At 36.2% G+C, this 13,429-nt stretch overlaps 1 protein-coding gene across 2 annotated transcripts in view; it reads left to right on the forward strand.

Moving 5' to 3' along the window:
• Nucleotides 1-13,429, forward strand: part of RFX3 (regulatory factor X3) — a 292,829-nt gene that overhangs the window by 241,849 nt on the left and 37,551 nt on the right. For both annotated transcript variants that reach the window (XM_073806161.1, XM_073806160.1), the window contains 5 exons: nt 730-842; nt 4,690-4,805; nt 5,243-5,397; nt 9,380-9,477; nt 13,084-13,233. In XM_073806161.1, coding sequence (XP_073662262.1) covers nt 730-842; nt 4,690-4,805; nt 5,243-5,397; nt 9,380-9,477; nt 13,084-13,233 — 632 coding nt within the window. The remainder of the gene's footprint in view (nt 1-729; nt 843-4,689; nt 4,806-5,242; nt 5,398-9,379; nt 9,478-13,083; nt 13,234-13,429) is intronic.

The following is a 13,429-nucleotide window of genomic DNA, read 5'->3' on the forward strand; positions in this document are numbered from 1 at the left end:
AAGAACAGAGAGAGACTTACTGTGTAAATTACGCCTTCATACCAAGGGAAGGCTAAATGATGTCCCAATGCTCTGTGTAGAGGAAAGTTGCACAGCTCATTTGAATATAGAAGCATAATGGGAGAACCAGCCATCATGAAGTACGTGTTGGTATAGGGTTATCAAACTCAAAAGATCCTGCGCTGCAGCAGTCAATACCATATTCATGTTGCAAGAGGTAATTTAGTTACAGGACAACAGCATCATCTGTCATATCAAATTAATGTTGTTAAGTTTAATGTTATTTTTTTAGGTTTCTTTGTACTTATTTTGTAGGTCTTTTGGTTTATGATTATATGAGAGGTATAAGCATAATAAGTTTAAAGCTGGATTTATTTTTATATACCTAAGTAATATAATGATAAAAATAACTAAAATTGATACTGGCCAGCTCAAGGTATTTTTCTTATCAGAGGGGTCCTATATTGAGAGACACTGAGATATGTTATTTCCAATATAATCATAGTGAAAATTTAGTTTCTCCAGAATTTTAGAAGTATCCTCTCTATTCTTTGGTGCTGCTGCTGCTGCTAAGTTTTGTTTATAAAATACTAATATGAAAAGTCCTTGCTTTTGGACCACTGACCTTTAAATTTTTTTCCTTTTTAATCTTCTTAAATTTGCCCTCATTAAGCTGTAATTGGCACCATCCACAATAACTTTTTTTCTGTTGTGTTGTCATGGTAACAGATGCATCTCGAGCACTTCCAGAGTTTGGAGAAGTTGAAATCTCTTCTCTGCCAGATGGTACTACCTTTGAGGATATCAAGTCACTGCAGAGTCTTTATCGAGAGCACTGTGAGGTAAGTCTTTTCAAACACAGTCGGACACGTGCTAAGTTTTGCCAGGCAACTTGCTAAAGCAAAATAATCAAACATATTCCTAGAGGACAGATAAAGTTACTTCATATTTCTTTGAGCACTAATAAGTTATCTTTTCTTCATGTCTCGGGGAGAATAAATTTTACTTTCCATCTTCTTAGCCTATTCTAATACGAATCCTTTGATGAAGCAATTCCACTTCTAGGTACTCCTTCTAGAAAAATGCTTACATGTAGGGGAAGAGATAAGTGTACAGGGAACTTGTTGCATTATGGTTTTTAATGAAAAAGATTGCTTATAACTTCAATATCTAACAGGGAACTGAATAAATAAAATATGGTATGATCTATAGAGTAGAATGCTATGCAGCCATTAAAAAGAACAGGCAACTCTAAATGTGCTTTTTGGAACAAGCTTCAGGATTTGTTTTTAAGGGAAAAAGCAAGATGTAAAACAGCAAGTATAATATATTATCATTTGAGTGAAAAAGAACATGTTATATACATCTCTCCAGAAGAAAGAATAAAATATTAATGCTGGTTGCCTTTGGGAACAAAACTTAGTGACTGGGAGTCAGGGGAAAGAGACTTAATTTTTCAATATACTCTTTTTACCTTTTGAATTTTACATGATAGCTGTGTATTTCTATCCAAACTATTTTCTAGAAATGTTTTATAAAGCACTTTAGGTGTTCCTTCCAGGGATCATTGAGGCTCTAGTTTTGTTTGTTTTGCTTTCATGGTTAATTAAGTTTTCTCTTGGTGTTTTCCATCCCTACTCCTACTCCCTTTCTGAGTATCCTATATCAAAATTGGCTACGTTGTCTCCAGGAGGTGAACTCTCTCCATGCCCGCTCGTACCTGCAGCTCACCTGGTAGAAAGAAGATAACAGATTGCAATAAGAGTCTTCTAAAGTACCCCTCCTTTTGAAAGAGGAACTGTTTAGAACTTAAGTAGCTTTATTCCAGGGCTATTTATGATCTACTTAGAAGTAAAAGATAATCCTTGGGCAGTCCTCCTGACTGCTGACAATGCAGTATGCAGTGAGAAGTCTCAGCTCATAACATTCACAGATTTTTTTTCCCACTCCAGAAATAAGAACTGCTTGAGTGAATCTGAGTACTTGTCAGGGGTGCTAGATTATTAACAACCAAGGGCAAGTTCTCTCTTTATTAACAAACTGTGTGCCAGAAGTGTTTTTCAACATGTCCTGCCAGTTTGTTGTTCCCAACATTTCTTGTTATGATGAAAAACACTTACTGTTTCTCTTTGACTGCTTTTCCCAATATTAGAGAATTTCTGGATGATCCTTACCTATCTAGAAAAAAATTTCTCTTTCTTTCTGCATGAATATCATGTATATTCAGTGAAGATTTACATCAAGATTCTCTAATCAGTTTCTCATTTCTCTGTGTTCAGGTGAACCTTGCTTCAAGCAACCCCGCCTACACAGATATAATTTGGATTGTTTTCAGTTGCTCATATTTATTCAAAATATAACTTGGAGCATGATTATTTACATTACTAAAGAATATACATTAAAATTAATCTAAATGAAAAATTCCCCCAATTAGATGAAAATATTCTTTGGATTACAAAATTTTCATTAATTGTCAGGAATACTCTATATGAAGAGATATGAACATATATAGTAATTAATCTGCATGGGAAATGGCAGTTCATAGAATGATCCTCATTTATTTCGGAGTTACCAGTGTTCGTGCCATCTCTCATGGGGCATAAAGACATATATGAAAAGGAAGAATTCTAATTATTTTTTCCTGTCACACTTCCAAACTTTTCAAGGACAGGTGCCTGAGTCTCGGATCCAGTCCTGTAAATGGTTGTTTGCCCTAAGCCAGTGAAATACAGATTATTTTAAACTATATTTGGCATACATTTTAGTTTGAACATATTTAAAAGTGGGTGGACAAATGATAAAATGTTTTATTCATTTGTAAAACTGACTAAATGTGGCTGATATGAATGTCCTTTTCAGAAGAATTATTTGAGATTATTTCATTTGAAGAGATACTTAATTTAAGGTGCACTGAATTTGTGACTTGCCTTATTTTATTTCATATTTCCTATAATTTATGTTTTTAAGAAAGATTAATATACCCATTTTGGCTGTTATTTGGAATTTGCACAGTTGGCTTATCAAAGATATTTTGGAAGTATCACTAGTTATGTAAGGAACAAATATAATTTTCTACACAAGATGCTCTGACAGTCATTTTTTTCTTTTAATATATGCATAGTGTCCTTACAGCAATCTCATAGCTAGAAATATGTAAGGTATTATATCAGATATTACTAATTGCTTCATTAATAGACATCTCTCAGAATGTGCCTAAACTACATTTGGGAAAGCAGCTATAATAATTTGCCTCCTGAGAAGGTTTTGGGTTTTGCCTGGGAGCAAGGACATCTGGATGCCTTTCCTTCCAGGGCTTGCTTTTGTGTTTTTATTGTTGCTGATATTAAAGGGTGAGGCGAGTGTTAATTAATTAGTCCCCTTCCCTCCATTTTCATTTTCCAACTACTTGCAACATTTCCTACTAGTTCCCAGAACATGCCCCCAAACAGATTTTGCTTAATACTTGAATTGGTCTCAGAGTGTTTTTGTATAGAACATCAATTATTCTCTGTATCATGCACAGGCCCAGATCTACACGGGTAGCACAGACTCCAGAATTACAAAGTTACAGTTTCCTCTTTCTGCCTTAAATGTTCAGATTGATTCTCTCGATTGCCCCTTGCTGTCTCTTAGCTTCTATGAATTTTGCAGGTCTTGAAGGGACTGTTTTACGTGTTTTTATTCTCAGTGCTGATGACATCAAACACATTATACTGAGGACTTGTCTTTTATACTGAAAATAATCACAGAATCACGTGATCTTTGTACAAACAAGTTTTGGTTTTATGACTGCTTTTTATCTGAAGGCGAATTTGCAGACTAATTGCAATGGCAGGGTGAAATTAAATATCATCAAAAGTTAATGAAAGTGGCAAATTTTAGCATCATCAAAAAAATAAAAATGTCCTTGATGCAGCTGGAGATCTAAGAGATAAAATTAAGGAGGAGGAGGTGAGGGCTCCACCCCCGAGGTTAGAAAAGGGGATAGTCTTATAGCTTCCCTCTAAAGGGTGTATGCTGAGAGAGGATTGAATGTAAGCCATTCTGTGACCACAGAGAGGTGCTTGCTGTGCTTTTCTTCTGCCAAGACAGGCACTACCCTCTGGAGGTCAGCCTGACTCTGTAGTTTCTGCCCTCAGCCTCTGCTTGGCTAGGAACACTCCAGAACCCATGGTCAGCAACCCTAACCAGAGCTGATTGAGCCCTAACTCCATCTGCCATACACAAGCACCTCCATACCCTTCTCTTCTGCTTTTTTTTTTTATGGCTAGTGGACACAGCTAGTCCAGTAAAGACTGATGTGAATTGAATGTATGTTCTGTGTCCCTGTGGATCTGAGAATAGTAAGGGAACCGGGGAAGTAGTGGGTTAAGGAATGAAAGAAAAGTTAGGGAAGCAAGCATGAAAATGGAGAGAAAAGAGAGGAAAAAGTAAGGGTGGGACGTGAGGTCATTCTGGGAGGAATACAAGTTACCCTGCTTAATCATTTAAGAGTTATTTCCCCCGGTTTTTTCCTAGCTAATCTCTTTTGTTTTCCCATTTCCATTGGCAAAATTTAGTCCAGTTTTACCATATTAATTTACAAACCCAAAAGTATCTTTACATTTAAGTCTTGTTACAGTATGTACTCCTCACACATCCCCATAAGAAATTTTGTAAGGTAATATCAATAACCATTTTGTTTTTTAGGCAATATTGGACGTTGTTGTGAATCTTCAATTTAGCCTGATAGAAAAATTGTGGCAAACATTCTGGCGCTATTCTCCCTCTACTCCAGCTGACGGCACTACCATTACTGAATCAAGGTCAGAATCAATATGCTTTTCCAATTCATTTTCATGGCTGAGTAGATGTCACAGCTAACAAATTAGAGATATGTATACCAGTTGTGAACCTTACCTGATAACATTAATTGAATAGATTGAAATAAACCACAAACTACTCTTTTGAGGTTTCAGCGTGTGTATTATAGCTCCCATTTATATTGACTTGGGGGACTGCAGTAGAACTATTTCATCCTCATGGAATTAGTATCATATCTGCCTTTCATACCGTCAGAAAGTATTAACGTGCATAGGCAGCTCTGGGGGAGTGTTATATATATCCAGCCGTGTGGCACCAGGGCAATGGTGGTATAGTTCTAACCTCAGTAATATTTGATAAACTAAAACTATTTTTAAAGTCCATTTTCTTTTTTATCCTCATTTGCCATCTATTCATTTGCTACATTTATTCACACCAGCAATCTGAGTGAAATAGAAAGTCGACTTCCGAAAGCAAAGCTGATAACTCTGTGCAAACATGAGTCTATCCTGAAATGGATGTGTAACTGTGACCATGGGATGTACCAGGCTTTGGTGGAGATTCTCATCCCCGACGTCCTTAGACCTATTCCTAGTAAGTTAAATGCAGACAAGTACGGATGCTTTTGTTCTCATACATTCCACCCAGGAAGTTTTGGGTAGTGACGTTGCAAACTAGAGTGATTCTAATCTCATTAAATTTGCCAAATAGAAAACATGCAACACAGAGTATTGCATGAAAGCAGCCTAGAGCAAAACTGTAGTAAAAAGGGAAAAATTCTCTGTTTTTCAATCTTTCATTTTCTTTTTGACAAAAAAGACAACCTATAGATGTGACAGCCCCAATGACTAATTGCAAGAACACTCCCAGGCCAGTCAACCATGTGAAAATCATTCTACCCAAGGAAAAGGTTTCCTTCATAAAGCCCCGAATTTTTGAAATCTGTAATTGCTAGACCAGCCTCTTTCATGTTTGCTTTTGATTTGAAATGAATTTATCTTGGTTTCTACTGAAGTTGAATTTCTTTATAAAAGCATTTACTTTGTCACCGACATCACGTTAAGAACTACAAATGCAGTTTCCATTAACAGTAATGGTTAGCTGGCATTTTGAGAGAAAAATCAATGCACCTGCACTAGCAGTGTATTCCTGCCATGAAGCAAATAGGAATTCCATAGATAAATTAGATTACTTTTTTAAGTGATAGTGTTTTTTAAACTACCCTGTTGCAAACAAAGCTATTTTTTGCAAGTGTCAATATAAAAGCCATCATGGATACTTGTGTTAGAGACAGTTGAAATGATTTTAGGTCTACATCTTTATGAGCACCTACTAGTAACCTTAACTTTTAAAGATATGGAACAGAATTGCTACTCTACAATGACATTAATAAGGTAAAAGCGATCTTTTAGCTTGTAAAATTAGCAGCCATGTACTCGAAGTACACTCTTCACAGTTAATTTGTGTTAAATTATTCCAGAAAATATTTAAATAGGGATTTAGCAAGAAATGGTGAAGATACTAACATTTGTATGTTTATACTTTCTTTTTTAAAATATGATAACAGTGGAAGATATGAGTTATTTCTTATGTTCCCTACCACCTTAAAATATATGCTTAGACATACATTTACATATAATATCAATGAACACACACATACATAAATTTATATAGAAATTAGTTTTTTAAAAATCCAGCTGCCATGGTCTCACATTTTTATAAATTACTAATATTTTCTACCCTATCTGCACCAAGTTTCCTGACTAAAGATTGATTAAAAGTGATGTTGTCATGGAAAATTTCAACGTGTAAATTCTCTACTGATTTATGTTCCAGAATCTGATTTTCCTGTTTTTGTCTTGCTTCCTGTGCTCTGAGTGATAATCTCTAGAGATGTTTAAGAGAAGTTGCATAGGGTAGCTCATTAGCCTATGACATCTTGCCACCAACATAAATTTCTCTCATGAGATATAAGAAAAGGTGTCAGTGAACACTTTCTTTTTTGAGGCCAGTCAACAACATCAGTGTTCATTAAACAATTCTAAAATCTGTTGCTTCTATGTTAGCATCACAAGACTTTAACTTGTAAACTCAGCAGTTCCCTAAGTTAAATCACGTATCAAGTGTAGTTGGCTTTAAACCCCAGAATTTTTAAGCACACAATACACATGACCTTTGTTTTTGGCAAATTTTGATTTGAAAACCGTTTTATTTTGTCAAGTAGTTTGTCTCTGCATTCAGACAACTCAAATTCAGGAATTATGAGTATAGTTTTACAGTTTCTCTGAAGTTACAAGATGCATTAAGGTGCCACCCTACCAAGTAAATTTGGAATTTTAATTCCTGTTCTATAACAAGACTTAACAAAAATAAAGCTTAAAATACAGTGTAGATCACTATCTTCTGATTGTGCATTTTAATATTAATCATAAGCAGGTTGAGACAAGTTAGCTTTAGAGTAGTTTTAAATTTCTAACCATCCATTCATGAGAAAAAGTTGTCAATCTGCACAATTTGATCTGACATGAATCCCTATAGAGAGAACAAACTTAATTTTATTTTTGAAAATTTAATTTTCCTGGCTACTAGTACTTCACTCTACCATTTACTGTCCAGATGGGATTCCTTTTTTTAGCCAAAAAAGTCTGCATATCACACTAATTTAAAGTCAGCTTGAAGCTACTATACTCTAAAATACATTTATCTGAAAATGGGGAAAAAAAAGTGAAGTGTAAAAAATTGTGTAAGAACTCAACTGGTAACACTCAAATGTACAATTTATGATTATAATTAAAGGTGACCCAAAATGTCATTTAGTACAAAAAAGGAAAAACTTACAATCATTTGAGATACAAAGCATATCTTTTTATTTTACAATCTCCCTAGCATTATATGTGTCTAAATAAAACAAGACCCATATTAAATTTTTTTAGTAACTTTTCTCAGTTCTTGTTTTTTTCAGATTAAATAATTATTATATATTAATTATAGAAAACTACGTAATACAGATAGCCAAACTGAATCTTATACAGAATTTTACTGAGTTTCAAAGAGGGTCTTTAATTTTTTTTTCCACTGTTTTTCATTTCCATTCATGCCTGCCCTCCATGGTTCCAGTACATAATACAACAGAAAAATATTTTTCTTTCTTTTTTCTTTTTGGCTGAAGTGAGAAGCTTTGGAAATTTCAAAAAATTAGTTCTCAAGAAATTTCCAGCTCAGTGTTTCCAATAGATGATTCTCGTGGTTAAAAGTCTGCACTTCTTGAGTGTTTTTCCTAATCAAAATGTAGCCATCTCAGTTTCTCTTCTGTCATTTGACCACTTAAAGAAATAATTTTTAAAAATTTGTTGTTTTTATTATGGAATAGTAAAATTTATATCTTTTGCATTTAATTTGAGTAAGTTAATTATTTCTAACCCTGCTTTAACAAAAGTAGTAAAGAAGCATGTCAGACTCATTTGAGCACAGAAAGAAAAACCAAGGAATTTAATCCCATCGTTAACATTAATACTCTTGGGAGCCTTGGACAAAAATGTAACCTCTCTGTCTCTTATTGTGGACTACCAATTGTAAGACTTACCCACATTATAGGGAACCCACAGGGATTTATTTTCTGTTGTGGGTGCTTCAAACACTTACTTATTAAATGTCTAAAACTGCTCCCTACACCGTGGAGCCTTGGGCACAGGTGAAGTAAAATGCTACTGACTGAATTACTTGTTGAACAAGAGAAGAATTCTGTTTCCTATTATACAGCCATCTCAATAAGCAGATCCGTTTTTATAAAATAGTCATAATCACCCCTGTTAACGGAAAATGCTTCTAATCATTTTATGACCACCATAAACACTACTCTCATGGGACCTATCCCTATTCAGGTTTTAACAGAGATGTAAAGAGTATGGAATGGACTGTTTTAGGAATATCTTAAGAATATTGGCCTCTGTGACAGCAATTTTATTATCACAGTGATCTTTTATCGCTACCTGCCAGTGAAATGGAGAATAGTTATCCAGAAGTATCAAGGCAGGCAATTTTAATTTTATCTTACTTTTCAACACGAGTGAGAGATATCTACTCTAATTGACATGTTCTAATGTAAAGAGATGCATAGAGAAAAAGAGAAAGCTTTGCATTATTTTCTTTTTAACTAAAGAAATGAAAATAGGTTAAGAGCTTGAAAAAAGTCAAGATAAAGAATTTCTAAAGAAAATACTTAGCCTTTGAGCACAAAGCTGTTTTTGAAAAGAGTGTTTTGTCTAAGATAAAAAAATTCCATAAGTATATTCACAACTGGTATATGTTGCTATAAGCAAAAATGTTTGAATGTTTTCATTTCCCAACAAAGTATCATAAGTATCTGGGAACAAAATAGCTTTAAAAGACAAGCCCATGATATAATATTTGGATTCTTTCAAAGTTAGGAATAATGTTAAATAAAGTCTTGTCAATGAGGATAATATAAGCTCTGTGCTATTTCACATGTTGTGCTTGCATGTTTTCCCTTATTCTAGCATAAAGATTAATGTTCTTTGGTATCTTTTTCGTTCTGCTTTTATTCTTTAACATTTAGGTGCCTTGACCCAAGCCATTCGAAATTTTGCAAAAAGCCTTGAAGGTTGGCTTTCCAATGCCATGAACAATATTCCACAGAGAATGATACAAACCAAGGTACACTTTTATGTCCTTGCTTTTTCTTTTGTGTTTAGGAAATCGTTATGAACTATGAATTTTAAATCTGTCCTATCAAATGATATTATGTAGAATATTAATATTGTAATAAATTAAATCTTTTTAAATTGATTTTTGTATTTGTATTTTATAACCATGTGGTAAAGAACTTGCACAAGATATGTTGTTTGATGATGCTCTTTTCAGAGAGACTAGAGAAACATTTTAGATGTGGTGTATTTATCAGCCCTTTTCTAAAGTGTATATTTAAGATTGCTTAATTTCAGTTATTGAAAAGAACAGCCTAGAATGTTCAAATAGTTTCCATTTGAGTTTTAGAATTTTTAGGTCCCCTACTATACTCACTGTATTCCGAAATGTTCATGTAAATTAATAACCATTTGCTTTTCAGGATGTTTTGGTTTTTTTTTTTTTTTTTTTTTTTGCGGTACGCGGGCCTCTCACTGTTGTGGCCTCTCCCGTTGCGGAGCACAGGCTCCGGACGCGCAGGCTCAGCGGCCATGGCTCACGGGCCCAGCCGCTCGGCGGCATGTGGGATCTTCCCGGACCGGGGCACGAACCCGTGTCCCCTGCATCGGCAGGCGGACTCTCAACCACTGTGCCACCAGGGAAGCCCCTGTTTTGGTTTTTTAACACTGGAGAATGCTTTTGTGAATCAAGAAATCATTTTTTTAAAATAAATTTATTTTATTTATTTAATTTTGGCTGCGTTGGGTCTTCGTTGCGGTGTGCAGGCTTTCTCTAGTTGCCGCGAGCAGGGGCTACTCTTCGTTGCGGTTCGCGGGCTTTTCATTGCCGTGGCTTCTCTTGTTGCGGAGCACGGGCTCTAGGTGCGTGGGCTTCAGTAGTTGTGGCTCGCGGGCTCTAGAGCACGGGCTCCGTAGTTGTGGTTGGCGGACTCTAGAACATGGGCTCAGTAATTGTGGTGCATGGGCTTAGTTGCTCCACGGCATGTGGGATCTTCCTGCACCAGGGCTCTAACCCGTGTCCCCTGCACTGGCAGGCGGATTCTTAACCACTGTGCCACCAGGGAAGCCCAAGTAATCATTTCTTAAAGAGAACAGTTATCTCATAGTTGATGAGTATATTTCAGGAATGTGGATTATTTAGCTAGAGATATGAATTCTCCTCTCCACTTTGTCCCCTACTAACCATGTTACTTTAGATTAATCTGTGAACATACATGACAGATTGGACTGATTCTGTCTAAACTTTGATAACAAAAATCACATTTGTGGCCTTTTGTCAGGGTCTGTATCTACTGTCAGATGCCAGCAATATGCCTTGGCTTTCAGTTTGAGAGTGTAATTGAAGCTCTTGTAGCTGACAAGTCTGTGATAGCACAAGTCTGCTTCAGCTTAAGGTTTGCAATAACACATTCTATCTCTAAAATGTATAGGACACATTGCATGAATATGCCCACCTTAGATTGTTGCTTTAGAGCTGTGCTGTCAATACAGTAGGGCTAACCACATGTGGCTATTTAAATTGTAAATTTAATTAAATTGCATTGAAATTTACTTCCTCAGTCACACTAGCTATATTTCAAGTGCACCTTAACCCATGTGGCTAGTAGTTACCATACTGGGTAACACATAAGTAGGGCGTTTCCATCATTGCAGAAAGCTCTCCATGGTAGTGGTATTCTAGAGTGCCACGTTCAGGTGGGCAAATAAAGGAGGTGCCATTTGATTATGATGGTCAGAGGAATGTTTTCCAACTTGCAAAGTCAGTCATAGTTATAACAATACTTTCAAACAGCTAAAAAGTACCTCCTGCCCCAGTGTCATCAAAGTGGATCTGTAGCAATCCATCTGCAATATGGGCCATCTCACTGACCTCTAGAGTTGATTTGGGTGGTTTACCTTGGAGGAAGGTGCCTTCTGCTATTCCTCTCTCACGGACATGCAGCCTTTTTTCAGCTGAGCATTTAATCAACAAAGATGATCTAGTGTGACAGTGGAAACAGCATAATGAGGTTGTGACTGAAAGTTATTATCAAAATGCCTGGATTCATATCCCACCACTCTACTGTAGTTTCTGTGTAACCTTGAGCAAGATCGTTAACCTCCCTAAGTCACAACATGTGTCTAATAGAATGTTTATGAGAATTGAGCAAGGTAATGTATGTTAGGCATTTAACACAGTGCCTGGCACGTGATATGTCCTTGATTAGTATAAACCACAGAGATGGGAAAATGTGAAATACTCTCTTTGGGGGTATGTGAACGTCCCCCAAGTTCCACATGGTCCTGAAGCATCTCACTATCAAGATAGAACATCCTTTGGCCTGTGGAACACCTTCTACTGCTCAGCCAACTGACCGTTCAATCAATTGCTTGTTATATACCCATAGTGATTTAATGTCATTCCTGTAAATATGTTAAAGTCCTCATTAGATCTGCTACACAAGTAACAAATTTTCATGAGATCATGAGATTTAGATATTTTCCTAGACTTTTTCTTTGTCGTTAGCTTTGCTATCTTTCAATCTAACCCAGTTTGTTCAGGGTTTCAGCAGGAAAAAAATGGTATATCCAAAGGGGAGAATAATTGAATAGAGTTTAAGGGTCTGTTTCTAAACATGTGAAAAGAGTTAAGAAAACCAGGGAGGAATGGTACAGCACCCCAGGACTAGCAAAATAGTGGGAAGTCTGCCCATCCCTAGGTCTGAAGGGGAAAGAAGTGATTATGGCATCAGATCTTCTCCTTCCTCCAGAACTGTGGCCTTACGAAGGAGAGGGCAGAGGTTGTGAGGGAATTAGTAGTTTGACTACTTTCTTCCATCCTTCAGTCTCCTACCAGTGCCTTTCATTGGCCAAACCCAACTGGAAGCCGAAGGGCAAGAGAGGCAGTTAATGTAATCTATTCAGTTTAGCCTTCCTGGGCACAGAGCAGAATGGAGAAGGCCGGAAAGTACATTTTGAAGGACAAATGGAGATTTTTCTGCATAGCCCTTTTACAGAAATTCAAATTCTGAAGAGTTGCTTGTATCCGATAAGTTTATTAGCTATGTATTTGCTAATAAAGTCTTTGAGTGTTCTTATTTCACCTCAGAATTACCCACTCCTATTTCACCTCTATAAAATAAAGGTAAAAAGAGTGAATCTTAATGACAGTGCTCTGAAAAGCATGTTTTTTAATCCAGTTTAAAAAGTGGGACTGTATAGTGTGGTTTTCCAAGTAAAAGGAAAAAAAATTTTATTTACTTAGTTTGTAGTTGACTGTCGTACAGAGAATAAGAAATGAAAATCAACATTTTTCCTACTTGTCTCGACTAAATCATTTCTTGCTGTGGATTAGTAGCTACTTGCAAGACTGGTTTAATTAATGGTGCACTCAGATGTCGAAAAATGTGGGAGTTTGTTTTAGCCTTGACCTCAGCCTACTCAAAAGGAAAGTAATACTTGGTTTAGAGGTTTAAATGCTATAATTTACAAGTAAGCTCTCTCACCAAATGAATTTGAAATAAGTATCAGAGGGAAGCATTTAAAATTTGGCAAGGGAATAAAGATTTGAAGATTGCAGTGGTTTCTTTTACTGGAGGGGAAAAAAAAATCCCAACTTAATTGGATTTCTTTACAGGTTGCAGCTGTAAGTGCCTTTGCCCAGACTCTGCGAAGATACACGTCGCTCAATCACCTGGCCCAGGCAGCTCGTGCAGTGCTTCAGAACACTTCTCAGATCAACCAGATGCTCAATGACCTCAACCGTGTCGACTTTGCCAATGTCCAGGTACTCTGTTTTCTTTCAAAACGTGTCTTTTAATGAAAGGTATCCAATTTTTTTCTTCTTAATTGGGATCATCATATTTCTTTTCAAAGTTACATCAATTCACAGGCACATCTAGATTCACAATATCCTGAAAGAGGAGAGTTTTACTCAGCTATGGCTTTACTCCTCTGTTTTGCGGTTAAAGTCTGCTAATATT

Source organism: Tursiops truncatus, chromosome 6 (genome assembly GCF_011762595.2).
Source record: "Tursiops truncatus isolate mTurTru1 chromosome 6, mTurTru1.mat.Y, whole genome shotgun sequence".
Lineage (NCBI taxonomy): Eukaryota > Metazoa > Chordata > Mammalia > Artiodactyla > Delphinidae > Tursiops > Tursiops truncatus.